Source organism: Ochotona curzoniae, unplaced genomic scaffold (assembly GCF_017591425.1).
Source record: "Ochotona curzoniae isolate NIBS_2020 unplaced genomic scaffold, NIBS_Ocur_1.0 contig_66, whole genome shotgun sequence".
NCBI classification, from domain to species: Eukaryota; Metazoa; Chordata; class Mammalia; order Lagomorpha; family Ochotonidae; genus Ochotona; species Ochotona curzoniae.
The window spans coordinates 19530515-19546392 of NW_024466512.1; the positions used below are offsets into that span (position 1 = coordinate 19530515).

General features: G+C 43.6%; 1 protein-coding gene across 2 annotated transcripts; it reads right to left on the minus strand.

Annotated features, from left to right (window-relative positions):
• Positions 1-5444: 5444 nt before the first annotated feature.
• On the minus strand, positions 5445-14540 carry LOC121164171 (glutathione S-transferase omega-1-like). Of its 2 annotated transcripts, XM_040992157.1 has the most exons (6): positions 14492-14540; positions 14250-14358; positions 10964-11186; positions 9334-9432; positions 6337-6443; positions 5445-5670 (listed from the first exon to the last, which is right to left on the minus strand). In XM_040992157.1, the coding sequence occupies exons 1-6, from the start codon at positions 14523-14525 to the stop codon at positions 5517-5519; spliced, it is 726 nt and encodes a 241-aa protein (XP_040848091.1). In that variant the 5' UTR covers positions 14526-14540; the 3' UTR covers positions 5445-5516. The 2 variants fall into 2 exon arrangements, with proteins under 2 accessions (XP_040848091.1, XP_040848092.1); XM_040992158.1 differs by lacking the exon at positions 9334-9432.
• Positions 14541-15878: the final 1338 nt, after the last annotated feature.

Consider the following 15878-nt stretch of genomic DNA (forward strand, 5'->3'; position numbering starts at 1 on the left):
TATTCCATTATTACTAATGTTAAAGGATGAGTAAACAAGGCTAAGTACTTGTTAAAAGCCTAAACACTAGTAAAGGGAAGGATCAGGAGCCCTGAAGGTAGCCTCCGGGGCAAAACTCTCAACCAGCACCTTAGTCTATTCCAGACACAGTGAACTCATCAGCGAGCAACAGTATTTCTAGATAGTAAAGATTTCATGTGTTTCAGACCATCTCAATTAATTCTACTCCTATGGGGTAAAACAGCCACAGATAATACATAAACAAATAGATGTGACTGTGTTCTAGTGTAACGTCATCTATGGATACTGAATTTGAATTTCATTTATATTTTAATCGCCTTTATTTCTAGAATACTTTTAGGTTCACATCAAAATTACGGAGATACAGAAATTGTCCCTACAGCCTCTGCCCACCCTCCCACCCCCATCCACAGTGCACAGCCTCCGCCACCATCAGCATCCAAACCAGAGTGTTAACACTTGTCACAATCGATGAACCTGCACTTAACACATTATCACCCAATGTCCACTGTTTCCACTAAGTCTCAGTCTTGTTGAATTTCACATGATTTTTACATCATAAATTATAATCTCTATTCTTTCCAACCATTAAAAAAATGTAAAAATTATTCTTAGTTTTTGGACTATAGACAAATCAGTAGTTAGCTTGATTAGCCCATTGGCGTCTGTGCTATTACAGTTCATTTACAGCAGCCAAAACTGGAATTCTACTTAGAAATTTCAGCATTCTATTATGATAGAAGAGGTGTTATTTTTAAGGTTTCTTTCTTTCCCTTACTTTTAAAGGAAATCAACTCTAGAGTTGGAAAATGTTTACTGGAGGTTCTTCAAAATGCTTTTGGAAAATGCCTATTATTTAAAATGTTGGCAAAATGATTGCACCAAGTAAATCTTAAATTCTATCCTCCACATATGTGGGAAGTCAAGTTCTTAAATGCAAATCGACACGATTTTTCTCAGGGGAGAAAAAAGCAGGCGGATGGCAACTGTTTTTCGGAAAGCAATAGATGGTTAAACTGCAACCTGACTTGGGAGCCAGAAGGGCTGACTTCAGACTTGGCTTTGGCACTAAAACAAGCAAGGTGACCTCTTTTTCACCTTGCTCACTATACAATGACATTAACACCACTCTGCATACTGAATGATATGGCATCATCCGTGTCAGAGCTCAGTGTATTTCAAAACTAATGTCAAACACGAGCAAATAAGAACACATTCTTAATAGCTCAGTGCATTCATTTTGAATCCATAAAGTGAACATATATTACAATTCAGCATTGTCAGGTATATTAGAATTAAAATTTAATCCACAATACTTATTTGGCCAGTTACTAGTTCAATGCCCATCCAATGGTTGGCTGTACTGTAGCTTCTAATCTTACCACAACACTATGGTTTTACTAGAAAGATTTTAATTATAACCTTTCTTATTCTCATTTCCTTTTCAAAACCCAAGAGGAGCCTCTTTGAAATCCTGTTTTTGAACTTTCTCCCCGTGCTATTTTTTCATGCTTATTTCTCCATTATACTAACTTACTCTAGTGTGAAATGAAATGTAATAAGGCCATACTAAACCCACTCTGAATTGATTTCCAACCACCTGAAATATAATCAGATGTTTGGAAAACATGGGGAACTTCAGTCAGGGATAATTAACAACTTACGCCTTCTAGGAAAAAGAATACCACCTCTAGAAACATTTTTTTCCACTCTATTTACATGAGTCTGTTTTAAGAAGAGGAAAAATGATTTACATTTTGAATTTTTCTAAACATTTTGTCATGCCTGCTAGGGGCAGAAACTAGAGGGTATTACTCATGATTTTTTTTTTTACTCGTAATATTTTATTTTACTTTATTTTATGTGATAGGAAGAGAGAGCAAACCATCTATCTGCTGGTTAACTCCCCAGCACCACATTCCAACTGCACTGGGCCTGTGCCAGGCCAAAGTCAGAGTCAGAAGCGGGGAAATCAATCCAGGTCCCTGGCATGGGTGGCAAGGCTCCAACTGCATGAGTCAGCACTGCTGTCTCCCATGGTTTGCATCAGCAGAGACCTGGAGTTAGAAGCTAGGTTTGGATATTGCACCTGGGCACTCCATCCAGTGGCCAAGCCCCCACTTGGTAGTCTCAAAGCCCAATCCAGATGGAAGATCAGATTACTGAGTATTCTACTTTTGTTCAAGGAATTCAAAGAGGGAGACAAGAGAAGGAAAAAGTTCCACGTGCAAACCTAACGGCATTCAGGACTGTTGTCTAGGAGGTGAGGCGCACAGGGAGTGCTGTGTTCTAATGAAGATGCCTTTTGAACACAGCAGCTAAGATCACTAAAGCGGAATTTCCTCTTCCCAGGAGGGAAAGCAGAATCAAAGATTTTCTTTTTAAGTATGTGCTTTTGCATTCCTGTCCTTACTTCCCTCTACAACAGGAAGAATCAAAGAAAAAGGTTTGAGACATTTGAATAAACAAAAGCAAGTCTGAGACACTGAAATCTGCAAAGCCAAGTATTTGTAAAATCAAAGAGAACACACTGAGTTTAGAAAAGGAACATCAACGCCTCCTGTTAAATCTCGGCCATCAAAGAGTTGCACCAGAGATGTGGTGCAGCCCATTAAGCCACCCAGGTACAGTCCCAGCAGCACCACTTCCAAGGCTGTACCCTACTGAAGTACCTGGCAGAGCCACAGAGGATGACCCACTCCTTAACCCCCTGCCACTCATGTGAAGTTCGAGGCTCCTGGTTGCCATCTGGCCCAGCCCCAGAAAGTAACCAGCAAGGGTGAAAGATTCTCATATATTCTTTTTCTCACTATCCCCTTCTTTCTGTAACTCAGCCTTTCAATAATAATAATAATAATAATAATAATAATAATAATAATACTTTTTAAAAGTCCATGCAGGAGTGTGATCCAGATGGTACCCACAGCCGTCTTGAGATCCATGGAGGGGGAACTGATTCTAGTACTCTCGAGAATACCAAAATCTGCAGATGCTCAAACTCTTACACAAAGTGGTGCAATATTTGCAGATGACCTACACTTATCCTCATATATACTTTCAATCATCTGTAGATCGCTTCTATAATATCTCCCAGAGTGTAAACGCAGATTTAAATCTGCATGTTTAATACAGGTACAATTTTTTTCTTCAGATATGGTCAACCCCAGGTTGGTTGAATCACAAGACCTGCCTAGACCCAGCGTTGACTAATTCCTCTCCTGGCTCACCAGCTAACTGCTGGGTTAGGGAAGAAGTCAGAAACTTGTGGAAATTCTTCTCTCATACAAAGTCTGACTGAATGAATTTAGGCTAGACTAGAGGTCCCTGTTTGGCATTAATCATACTGTATGACCCAGGCAAATCACAACTTTCTATGGCCTGTTCTTATCTGTATTCCAGGGTTCACAGTGTTGGTATATTATGTAGGTCTGGGGGCTTAATGGAGGCACTGGGTGCAATGTATTTAATACTGAGCGTGGGTCTGTTACCCAATATGCATTGGATATTAACTATTACTAGTTTTTATCACTTAAGCATAATTCCGATTTGCACAGCCTTCACTTCCAAGCACTACATTCCAGCTACCAAACTTTCCACGCGTGTGTCGATGGGCCTGAAGGTGTGGTGGAGTTCAACTACGGGCAGCCCTTGTAATGAATGCCAAGAACTGGTGGTCTGAGGCAGCATTCGCCTATCTCCAGCCAAATCACAAAAGTAAGAACAATTCCAGTCAAAGATATCCTGCATAAAAGCCTTTTCTTTTCCCTAGATCACTGCCCTTGTATTATTATTTTTTTTTTTAATGTCATATTCTTCCATGAATATTGGCGAAGTGTAAGTATCTGGGCTTCCTTTGGAAAGTGCTAGACAAAACTGGCAATCCCATTCCGGGCCCCGAAATTCGTGAAGATCCCCCAAACCGGCAATGACCTCAAAACCCCTCTTTCCTGCAAATACGACGCAGGCCGGACAGACCCACCCGGAGGAAGAGAAAGCAGAAATTCCCCCCGAAGGGGCCTTCCGGCGCCCGACCGACCGACCGACCAGGATGGAGAGCGGCGGCGGCAGCTGGGGGAGGCGGGGCCGGTGCGGCACGCCCCTCCTTACGCGATCCCTACCCGCGAACTCCCGCGGCTCCCGTTGCAGCCAATCCTCAAAGCTTTTGGATGTGTCTGACAAGCCGCGCCCGAGCTGAGCCAATGGGCAGCCTTTTTACGAGCTCCTTGGATACCCGGGTCGAGAGTTCCCGCCAAGATATGTGACTGGCAAAGGCGGAAGCGGATGGTTGTTGACTTGAGTGTTGTTGGCTCCCGGGCTCGCTTCCGACTGTGGAGATCCACCGGGAGCCACCGTCCGGGCAGGCGGACGGCGGCAGAGGAGGGCCCGCCAGCCGGCCAGGGCGTCGGTGGTGGCCTACGGTGGGTGGGCTCGGCAGGAGGCCGTTTGTGAAGTCAACCGGCTGCCTGTCGGGGTGCGGCCTCCTGACCTGCATCACCACGGGGGCGGAGGGAAGCTCACTTCAGACAAACCTCCCTGGCTTTGGAGAGCGGCAGTGAGACGGAAAGTGGTGGTTGTGCGCCCGGAAGTTAAGAACTGACGAAAATTTTTCCTGATAGGCAAGGTTGACACTGAAAAAACAGATTTTGAGGGCGAGGCCCAGCAGCCCTACTTCTGAGGTGAACAACCTTGTCCTGCGAGACTTCCCTGGAACCTTCTGGGGGCATCTTAAGGCCTCTGTTGCTGGAGCTCGGATGCATAATCTGTGAGACAAAGTGAAGGCCGCAGACCATCTTTCATGGATGTGATGAAATACTGAGTAAACCTAATGGTCTGTGGAACACGGCATTATAATATCTCAGGAGGACATAAACTCCTGCTTATCCAGCCTCTATGCCAACTTGATTGATGGGGCCTTGACAGTAATTAAATATATGGGGCAACTCCTATGTGGCCAGCATGGGGTTTGGAAGCAAGGCTCTGGAGTGGTTAGAGATGAGAACAGGGTAATTCAAAGGTCCACAAACATGGATCCTTGAGGTGACATGGTCTGGGCTTCTGTGGTAATAACTGCATGAGGCAGTGACATTAAGTAGATGAGGAAACACTGTGCGAATGAAAGTTTTCAACTCGGAAACCATAAGACAAGCAACACCAGGCACATCTCTTGAAATGACAACATCTTGTCCATGGGGAAATGTTGTGTGTGCACTTAGAAATCTACACTGACTTTCACATCTCCAAGAGACAATGATTTGCAGAGTTTCAGCACAGACTGTGATGAATCCTTCAGGGTCGCGGGAGCATCTGCGTGCAAGGTACCAGTTGGCATTTCTATAAGAGGATTGGAGGAGAGCCCAGTTAGGTCATGATGTCAGATCAGTCAGAAAAGATGAACCAATGAACCATGAGAACACTCAGTGAAATAAAGGCATGGTACTGCTTTTATTAGTGAAGGGACATAGCATACACAGCTCCACTGCAGCTTCCTGCCTCCCTCAAAGCCCATAGTCGCAGGCCTCGTGGCTGTTCTTGAAGTACAACTCGAAGAAATTTTGACGGTCCTTTGGTTTAATTAAAAGTGGTCCTGCCACAGGATCTTTCTTCATGGCTGCTATCCAGAGCTTGAGTTTGGGGGTGTGGTCCACATAGCTGCCAAAAGAGGGAAGAATCAATTTAATTCCAGGTTAACTATAAATGCCATCATATCAGTAAGGTTGTGTTATATTGCCCCAACCTTTCAAAGAGAGTGACTAATATTAACTAAAAATGCATGTTATCATACTAGTCTTATATTTGAAAATATCATAGAAGGCTTTTTGTACAGAGGAAGTAGCTAAGAGTAAATTGAAGTGACTTGCTCAACTAGCATGAGAACAACATGAAAGAATGATTTCTTTTAAAGAGAATGTAGCAATAGCATTACATAAATTTTTCTCTGCCACCTTGTAAGCAAAAGTAACCCTGAGTAGCTCTAAGCTCTAAGAAGTGGTAGTAAGCCAAGGTAAGCTGATAGATTCAAGGAAAGTGCAAAGTAATGTCGAAATGTTACTGATAACTGGGAATGGCATTGCTCACACAAACCAGGGGATTTGGGCCTGGAGAGTGAAGGTAGAGCAGGTGTCAGAAACCCCCTGAGCTCCAGTGTGGATGGGAAGGAGGAGTGAAGGGTTTGACATGCTCTGAGTTATCTTCAGACTCTCCTGTCTGCTTGTTCTCACTCACACCAGCTGTATTAAATATGTGAACCTGTGTCAGAAAAAGTGTATACAATTCCAATTTTACCTTAAATATCATCAAAATATTAAATGAGCTTACTCAGTTAACTCTAGTCCTTCCAGTAGTCCAAACCAGGGCCAGATGAGGTAATCAGTCATGGAGACAGAATTGCCACCAAAGAAGGTTGTCTTCTTGTTAGCCAGAATCTGAACAGTAAACAGAACAAAGGCACTTACTGATGTTCTAAAGACTTACTTTCCCATAAAAGAAAGTCTTTAGAGTGGAGGGGAAAAAAAAAGTCTCCCAGTGCAAACATAGCCATTGGAACTAACAACGCTATCAAGAATAGGATACTACCACATAATTTTTTTAACATTTATTTTATTTTTATTGGAAAGTCAGATATGCAAAAAGAAGGAGATGCAGAGAGAAATATCTTCCATCCACTGGTTCACTCCCCAAATGGCTGCAACAGCCAGAGCTGACCTGAATCAAAGCCAGGAGCCAGGAGTTTCTTCCAGTTCTCCCAGGTGGATGTAGAATCCTAAGGCTTTGGGCTGTCCTCTACTGCTGTCACAGATTATATGCAGAGAGCTGGACAGGAAGTGGAGCAACTGGAACATGAATTGGTGCCCATATGAGATGCTGGTGCTTGCAAAGTAAGGGTTTAGCCAACTGAACCATCACACCAGATCTTTGACAGAAATCTTAAAGCTGTACTCTTATTCTTTGTGTAATTCTGTCCATGCAGTTTTTCATTTAAAAATGTATTTAAGATATACTAGTAATAGACAGTTTTTATGCAGGTAGCAGCTATTTGAAAGCCACACACAAGGGGCTGGCATAGTGTCTTAAGCCAAAGCTTACAACACTGGCATACAATATGGGTGTCTGTTCAAACAAACCCCAGGTGTTCCACTCTTAAACCAGCTCCTTGCTAATGTGCCTGAGAAAGCAGCAGAAAATGGCCCAAATGCTGGCCCTTGCACCCACGTGGGAGACCTGGAGGAAGTTCCCAGTTCCTGGCTTCAGTCTGGAAGAGCTTTGTGTGTTCTGCCCATTTGGGAAGTGAACCAGCAGATGGAAGATATTCATATTCTCTCTTTCCATCTCTCTCTCTCTTCCTCCTCCTGTCTCTCTCTGTTTCTCTCTGCCTCTCTCCACTTATACCTCTCAGTTTCTAACTGCCTTTCAAATGTAAAAATCTTTAAAAAAAAAAAAAAGCAAATCCCACACACAAGATGTTTCACCACTAAGTGTGGAATAAATTGGTATTACAGCTTTGCTAAAGGGGGAATATGACAATGTTACATGACTGGTTAAGACACATTCATAGTTTTTCTCAGGACTCATAAAACATTCTGGTCTGTGGACTGGCTGTTTTTATCTACTCTTCTGTCTTGTTCTGCTAACCTGTAATCATCTGAAGAGTATGACCTGTGAAAAATATAAATGATCCAAATGGTTTAATTCAGTTTCTACCAAAAAAATTGAACTGATAATGAAAGAAATCTCTCTCTCTCTGGTAGACACCACACCTGAATGCTCTGCAGAAACAGGCCATCCCTATTCAGTGTTTTCAGTCACTAGGTATGTAGGGAGAATTACCCAGTCCACTCCAGAGGTTAGAGTATCCTTGGTGCCAAATACAAATAAAAATACCCTAAGTGCCTAGAAAAATATGGGCCAGTCTCACTTATGAACACAAGCAAAACTTTTTAACAGTTCTACACTACGTATGAACAAGCAGGGTTTATCCAAAAAATGCCCCAGAACTTCAACACCAAAATTATGTCACATTTCAAGGCAAGTAAAAGATGCAGAAGAAACATCACTAAACCCAATTCAGTATCCATTCAGAGCTTTTTTTGAGAAACAGAAAAAGTAGCAATTTAGAAGATAACAACAGAAAAGATTTCATGCAAACCTTGAACAAATTTCATACGCACTGATAAAATGTGACCCTGCCCTTCCGATTAAGGAGCTACTCTGTCTTCCCTCAGCCAAACACTCAGTCTGAGTGAGTGTGGAATGTCCCATGGCCCAGAAAAAAGCTTTGTAAGAGCCCAAATGAACAGCTCTTCCCAAAGGAGATAAACAGGTCTGGATTTTCCCAAGAGTCTGTATGGTTCATAGTGTTAGTTATTTGTTTTGCCCTGTATTTTATTTCTGCTGGTGGGGAATTTTTGTTTTATAATATTTGGAGGGGGGACAACAATAGGTATGTCTAGATTATAGATAGGTTAAATTATTATTCTCATAATACATGTGTTCAAAGGCAAGTATGAAAAAAAAAGCCAGAAATAATCAGCAAGTTGTGGAAGCCTGGGTGATTTCACCTTTTCCTTATGATTTTAATGCCACAAAATATTTTTAAAAAGGAAATTCCAGTTAAAATGGAAATGTGCTCACTGGGAGACAATGCTAATGGCTCCAGTTGTAGGGTCTTGCCAGCCATGGACTTCGACTGAGTTCCTTGTTTCCACCTTGGCATGCCTAGCCTCAGGTATGGGCCTTTGAGGAATGAACCAGCATACGTGACATCTGTCTTGTCTGTATCTGTCTTTGCTCTTCCTCTTTCTGCGCTTCATTAAATCTATAAATAACTGGTTGCATTTTAATGTGTTTTACTTCCACTTGGTTTTGTGGAAGAATGCCTTATAACAGTCTGTTATAAACTAAAATTTTTATTTGTTTTTTTGTTGATTGTTTTTAGAAAATGAAACATAAAACAAAGCTTTTCTATCAGCTGGTTCATTCTAAAAGTGTTTCTTACAGCTGTTATTGGGCACTACCAAGCCTCACAGGAAAAAGAACTCAATCAGGTCTCCCAAAGTGGAAGCAAGGAATGGATCCACTGCCTTCTGCATCTCAGGGCTCATATCAAAAGGAAGTTGAAGGCAAAACTAGAGCTGGGACTCCAGCACAAGGCAATCTGATAGAGGATGCTGGCGTCCCAACAGTGTCTTAACCATTGTGTGTTTGGCATTACTTCTAATTTCCATAAAGTGGGAAATGTGAGTAGAAGAAAAGAGTCCACAGGAGAGCAGATACAGAACATGAGTAATGCTGATAATTGACAGAAGAAATGATTACCTCCTCTAGTTTGCTGAATTCTTTGCGCAAGTTTTCTTTTAGGTCAGAGCAGTCTTCAGTGTTTCGCTTTCTAATAAAATTTATTGCCAAAGGTGGGATCTAGATAGAAAGTATTTGCATAGTTTATCTATAAATTACATTGTAAATCTATACATTTCACTATTTCATGCACTCCACATAAAAACATAATAGGATTATCACAGTCTTCAAAGAGAGTAGAAACATCCAGGAGCCCCAAGTCCTTGTGTACATGGAATTGCTGGACTGTGAGTTCAGACTTGGTTTTGAAAGCTTAAGTTTTGCAGTGGTTGGTAATCTATAAGTTTCAAATAATAGCTTCCACACTTGACAAAATTTAAATGTTAGGAACTTGAAAGCCTCATAGAATTGTTGGGAAACTAAACAAAGTTAACTTGGAACTAGGACAGATCATTGCAAAATCATGCTGAGAACCGGCCTGCTGGACAATGTCAGTGCTGCCAGTGCCCTCTGAACACTAATACCACAGTTTGTTTTGTTGTAGGAATTGGGCATTAGTCCACTGACCCCAATGCCATTTTGACTCTGGAATTTCATCTTGCAGCCACAACTGCTCCTTGCAGCTGGGTGAGGCTCTGCTGCCACTCTCAGCAGAACCAGGGACCCACATCAAACCCCTTGCCTCACACTGCCTGTCTCTGACTTGAACTTCACCAAGCATGGATCTGACAGGAAGAGCCAAGGTCCCAGCCTTGGCCCCAGCTCAAAAGCAAGCTAGGGAAGACAATTCTTCACATTTCTACCATGGACAGCACACAGGAAGACTATCCAAAAGGGTCTCATTACCACAAGAGTTGGCAGGCACAGTGGCAGCAGCTGCTCTAATGGATGTGAGAGTGATGTTTCTGTTTCCAATACTCTGGTCTTGAATCTCCTCTCACTTCAAGAGTCAGGTCCATTCTAAGGAAGCAGGTGCTTGCAAAATCTGAGAAGCATTGCTTGAACACCCGTCAAGTTCAGGACAACTTGTCCTCATGGGAAGCAAGGGTTTGCAGGCATCCGTTTTGTGCACATTGCCATCTGGGCTAGGCCTGCCTGCTTTCCTCTGCTTAATCTTAAATATCTGCTCCATGTTATTTTTGCATCAGTCTCTTTCCAATGCTCTGAATTTCTGCTTCCCTAAAAGTCACATTTTTTTGTAACTCTGAAGTCTCCAAAAGCACTGCTCCAAAGTTTAACATCTTTGCTGTCTTAATCCCTGCATCTCATTTCCCAGTTCCAAGGAGAAGAGTTTTGGTCATGTGTGGCAGGGCAGGAAGTCAGGCCCATTTGTGGTCTGGTGAGCTGCTTGAGGCCTGAGGGTTGTATCACAAGACCACCCTTTTCCTCAAAGTATAGGGAAGTAGTCGTGGGTCTCTGAGATTCATGCACAGAGAGAGAAGTTAAGAATCTCTGCTAGGATGGAGAGAGAAGTCGCTAAGCTTGGGAATGGTGTTCCATCTGGCAGTAATAAAAATTCTCAATAAAAACTTAGTGGGATAAACAAGACTTTCACGAAACCTCAAGCCCACAACAGCATCAAATCCTCTTGGTTTCACCCTCACATGTCACTGAACCACAAGGAAAACTATGAAATGTCTTATGCACACACCGTGGTGGACAACTCAAAGATCATCTTCTGGCGAGCTTTCTCATAGGGGTCCTCTGGCCACAGCTTCTTCCCTGGATAGGCTTCGTCCAGGTACTCACACGTGATGACAGATTCATACACCACTTTCCCCTTACTGTCTTCCAGAACTGGAACCAGACCAAGGGGATTCTTCTTAAAGAACCAGTCAGGTTTGTTCTTCAGGTTGATATTGATGATTTCATGACTGAAAGACACATACAGTTCTATGAATGAAATGAAATATACTTTGTACTTTGGAATGACTTCCCACAGGTCCTGTTGCTCACTGGGTTGATCAGACTGCTGCTTTAGGAGTTGATTCTGCCTTGATGCCTTCCACTCCCATTTTTGCTTTGTGAATATCATTATTTTAGATACCTCCTGCAAGTGGAAACATCCATTGTATGTCTTATCCATGTTATCACATATTGCTGAATGCCCTTCTTTAAAAACATGCAAAATTGGTTAGTACTCTATGTCAGTGCCATATTTTCTTTGTCCATTCATCTGGTGATAAGCACTGGCATTTCACTACTATGATAATACTACAATGAACATGGAAAGTGTTACTGTTCTCTTTGATTTCCTGATATGAAGCAACTGAATAATGTTCACTACTCAGTGTTTGAAAATTGAATTCATTTTGTTCATTTAAATAGCATCCATCATGGCTTAAAGGATATTCAGGAAAACCATATTCTACAATAAGAAAAGTTCAGTGTAAATCATCTTGTGTTGGTTCTTTTTCTTTTTAAAAGATGTATATTTATTGGAAAGTCTGATCTACAGAAAGAAGAAAAGACAGAGAGAAAGCTCTTGCATCTGCTGGTTCACGCCCCAGCTGACTGTAACAACTGGAGCTGAGCCAAACAAGAGCCAGGAGCCAGGAACCTCCTTTGGGTCTCCCACATGAGCACAGGATCCCAAAGCCTTGAGCCTTCCTCTGTAGTCTTTCCAGGCACATCAAGGAACTGAAAAGAAAGTGGAGGAGCCAGAATAGGAACCTTTGCCCATTTGTGATCCTGGCAAATACAACACAGAAATCCAGCCACTAGGCAATCACATTGGGCCTGATTTGTCTTTCAAAATGTTTCATGGCTACGTCAGAATAAACAAAAGGGTAGATCAATACATCATTAACAAAATATTAGAATCGACATCTTCCCTAAAAGGTTATAAAGGAAAGAAGACAAAATCAAGTGTCTAACAACATGCAAGCTTGTTTCCTTTAATTGTTGATGTTAGGTAAGTTTCCATTCAAACACTCAATACTAAATGACACCAACACACTGGTTTCCAATTTCTGTAGGCACAGAAACAGCTAGAACTGCATTTAGTTGAGGATTTACATGTAACACACATCCCCAAGAAAATAAATGATTGACCATTCTAAATATTATGGGTATGTGGGAGGGTTTAGGATGGGCTTCAGAGATGGGGAGACAAAAAGTGCAGGAAAGTTCCTGTGCTGGCAGAACACTGCACATTCCAATACCAGCAATGACAAGAGAAAAAAAGGCTCCCTGCCAAATAACTACCAATGTTTCTGAAGATGAATACTACTGATCTAGTAACAGTAGATTCTGGGGCCCGGTGTGATAGCATGATGGTTAAGGTCCTCACCTTGAATGTGCTGAGATCCCATATGGGTGCCAGTTCTAATCCCAGCAGCTCCACTTCCCATCTAGCTCCCTGCTTGTGGCCTGGGAAAGCAGTCAAGGACGGCCCAAAGCCTTGGGACCCTGCACCTGTAGGGGAGACCCGGAAGGAGGTTCCTGGCTCCTGTCTTTGGATCAGTGCAGCACTAGCCATTGCAGCCACTTGGAGAGTGAATCATCAGACAGAAGATCTTCCTCTCTGTGTCTCTTCTCTGTACATCTGCCTTTCCAATAAAATAAATAAAAACTTTTAAAAAACCAGTAGATCCTGTGCTTTTGTAATAAGGAAGTCTTCCAACATGTACATTTTTGGCAAAAGGCATTGTGGGCTAATAGCACACACCTGCCTATGTGAGTCGAAGGTGAGGATTGAAGAGAAGATGACACTATTGTACTCTGTTGTGCAGTAAACCCCAAGTACTGTCCAGCAAAAGTATTCTGGAGTCCTGACTTCAAATTGAGCCCTGAATGGAGTGGGTCTGTGTTGTTCAGACACACTATTATGGTATAAGAGTTTTGATATTCTTTGGGAAACCATTCCAGATAGTAAGATTGTTTTCATGCTAAAGTCCCAGAGGGATGTACACTTTGGCCCCTGAATCATGCTGTTCCTGCCCGTGGACATTTCAATCCAACAAGGCTATAGAAATGTGTTATTTAGCCCAGGTTCAATTGGATTACTCAAGCGAAGGTGTGGCTAGTAAAGCAAACATTCCACTTTTGTGTGAACATTAGGAAATAGTGAATATTTGGCTGTGTATTCAGAACATGACTTCATTCAAATGATATGCAAAATCAAAACTGCTTGAGCAGGACCCTCGGAGCATGTCTCACATCGGGGACCTGGGATGGGTGGGAGGCTGGGTGGAGCTTTTCCCTTTGTTTCTCTCTTGACCCCAGATACAGGGAAAAAAATGATGATACTAGTGTGGAAACAATGGTATTACCCACTTTCCTGTAGCCCTTGACCATCTGTACCCTAATCAACTAAGATTATTTAAAAAATTGCAAATTAAAAAAAAATGATATGCAAACCTTAGTGAAGCAATGCCTTCGCCACAAGTAACTTGTCTTTTCCTTATAAAGTGTCCTGCATTTCTAAAGGAAAATAACTGTCTGCCTAACTAACTGTGTAGCTCCAAGAGAGTACAATTAGTTTAGAAACCCTAAGGATATAGGTGAAAGACCCCATAGGGGAGGAAGACAGAAGAGGACTGGCACCATTACCTGTTAATTCCACTTTCCAGTTAATTTGGAAGTACCGTCATGACAGAATGACAGAAGAGAGTGAGCTGGGCAAGAATGGAGAGACCCGGCCCAGCAGAGCAGAAAGGACCCTGGACAGGAGTCTGGTGCCTACACCTGCTGTGCCATCAGCTGTTGCAAATATTCCCAGTGATCCTGCCTAACGGTAAGTGATCTTGACTGTGCAGGCGCTCCAGCCTACCTAAGATATTCATATCTGGTTCTCTTACATAACAGGATACCAACTGTGCAGCCGCTGCAGTGCCACCTTGTGGGGGAGGGGGAAGTGAGTCTATAACTTGCTGGGTCCCACAAGGACCTGGAGACACTTTCGTTGGCAGCAAAGGCCGCCCAGGCACACTCACCGGATTCCCTTGGCCTTCAGGACCAGCCGAGTCCTCTCAGCAAACGGGCAGAACCTCATGCTGTACAGGCGGATCACGCCCTCCGGGACAGGCCCTGGGGGCGAGCTTCCTGTGGGGGCAGAAACAGGCTGTCAGAGCTGGCAGAACACAGAGCAACCTGGCGCCTGGCGCAGCCTCGCTGGGCTCCGGGAAGGGGCTCGCCCAGATCGCCCTGCTTCTGGCGGCGGGCGCGCCTTCCTTACCTTTCCCAAGGCTCTTGGTGGAATCTCCAGACATGGTGGCGAAGTGCAATCCGAGTTTGCAGAGCAGCTGGCTCTGGACTTCTCAGGCACTGGGGTTAATAAGCAGCAGACCCCTCCCTCTTTGCTCCTCCCACCCTTACCCCGCCCTCTGTCTCTCAACCTCCTCCTTTCAGTCCCCCTTGCTTCCTTTATCTTCCTGGTTCTAAAGTGTGTGTGGCCAGTTGCCAACGGCTCTTCCCGACTGATCGAGGGCACAGGTCGCGCTAAAATGGACTCAGACTGCCCGGGGAGTGAAGGCGACGCTGTGCCGCCTCCTCTTCAGAGTTGCTAGAGGGTACATGCCTGACCCAGACACCAACCTGAATGCAATGGCTCAGACCTGTCTTCCGCCTTTTACCTGACCACACTTAAAATACTGCAGGTAGAAGTTGGGCCACAGCTAGCCAGTGCACAGATGCGGACTTGGTAGGCACACCCAGGAGATTGCAAATGTTCAGAAGTCAGAGACTTCCATCTAGGGTATTCATGCTGTTATTTTCAGTCCTCCCTCTACCAGGGGCATCTGCTCCTGACCTCTGCCTCTCCTACACTCCCCAGAGGCAGAGGAAACATGGGACCTTGCTCAGAGGGCAATGGCCTTTGGCTGCAAATACTGCCAATCCAGTCGTATGGACTTGCCTCTGGCTCAGCCAAGCCCTAGCCAAGACTGCAGGACTTGCTCTTGCAAGAGCTGGGGTCCTCCAGGTCGCTGTTGCCTGTGCAACTTTTTCCTTTCATGTCAGTGCTAGCTCCATGAGACTCCTGGAAGAGCCACACTCCCCAAGGATGCATCCCTTTCATTTCAAACCAAAGGAACACACACGTATGTGGCATCAACCCAGGTTGACTCACCTTCTCTCAACCATCTCCTGCTTACTAGGCTTTGGGTTTGCAGGGTACTCAGGTATGCTGGGCAGGGATGGGAAAGGGTCTGGCCGGTGGGTGGGCTTGTACAGACCCCTGGAAATTGAGATCAGGAGAAAAGGGGTTCTGGGGCATCCTGATCCAAAGAAGGAGAAAGGTTCAGTGACTTAGTGATTCTTGCCTGGATTTGAAAGTCTGCACCTTCTGTGCAGGTGTGTACCTGTGTGTGGAATGGTTAACACTGCATTTTGTTTTGCTTTGAAGGGAAGGGCCAAAGTTTGAAGTGATTAGCTCAGATTAGCCTCCTGACCATTCTGATGCTGGCTGCAAGTCTGTATTCACTTCTGGAAGTGAGTTAGCTAAAATTGCTGCAACAAAATTGTGCTGTCTCATGGTTCTAGAATTTGCAAGATGAAAATGAGAAAAAAATTGACCACATGTTTACTAAATATCAGTGTTGATTAAATCTTTTTTATGATTTATT

Excerpts from the sequence above, each read along its gene's own strand:
- LOC121164171 (XM_040992157.1), bottom strand. The coding sequence starts at position 14,525 with ATGTCTGGAGATTCCACCAAGAGCCTTGGGAAAG. Across the intron at positions 9,433-10,963 it reads TCTTTGAGTTGTCCACCACG|ATCCCACCTTTGGCAATAAA; the intron begins GTGTGTGCATAA and ends CTTTCTATCTAG. Across the intron at positions 5,671-6,336 it reads GAAGGACTAGAGTTAACTGA|CTATGTGGACCACACCCCCA; the intron begins GTAAGCTCATTT and ends CTCTTTTGGCAG.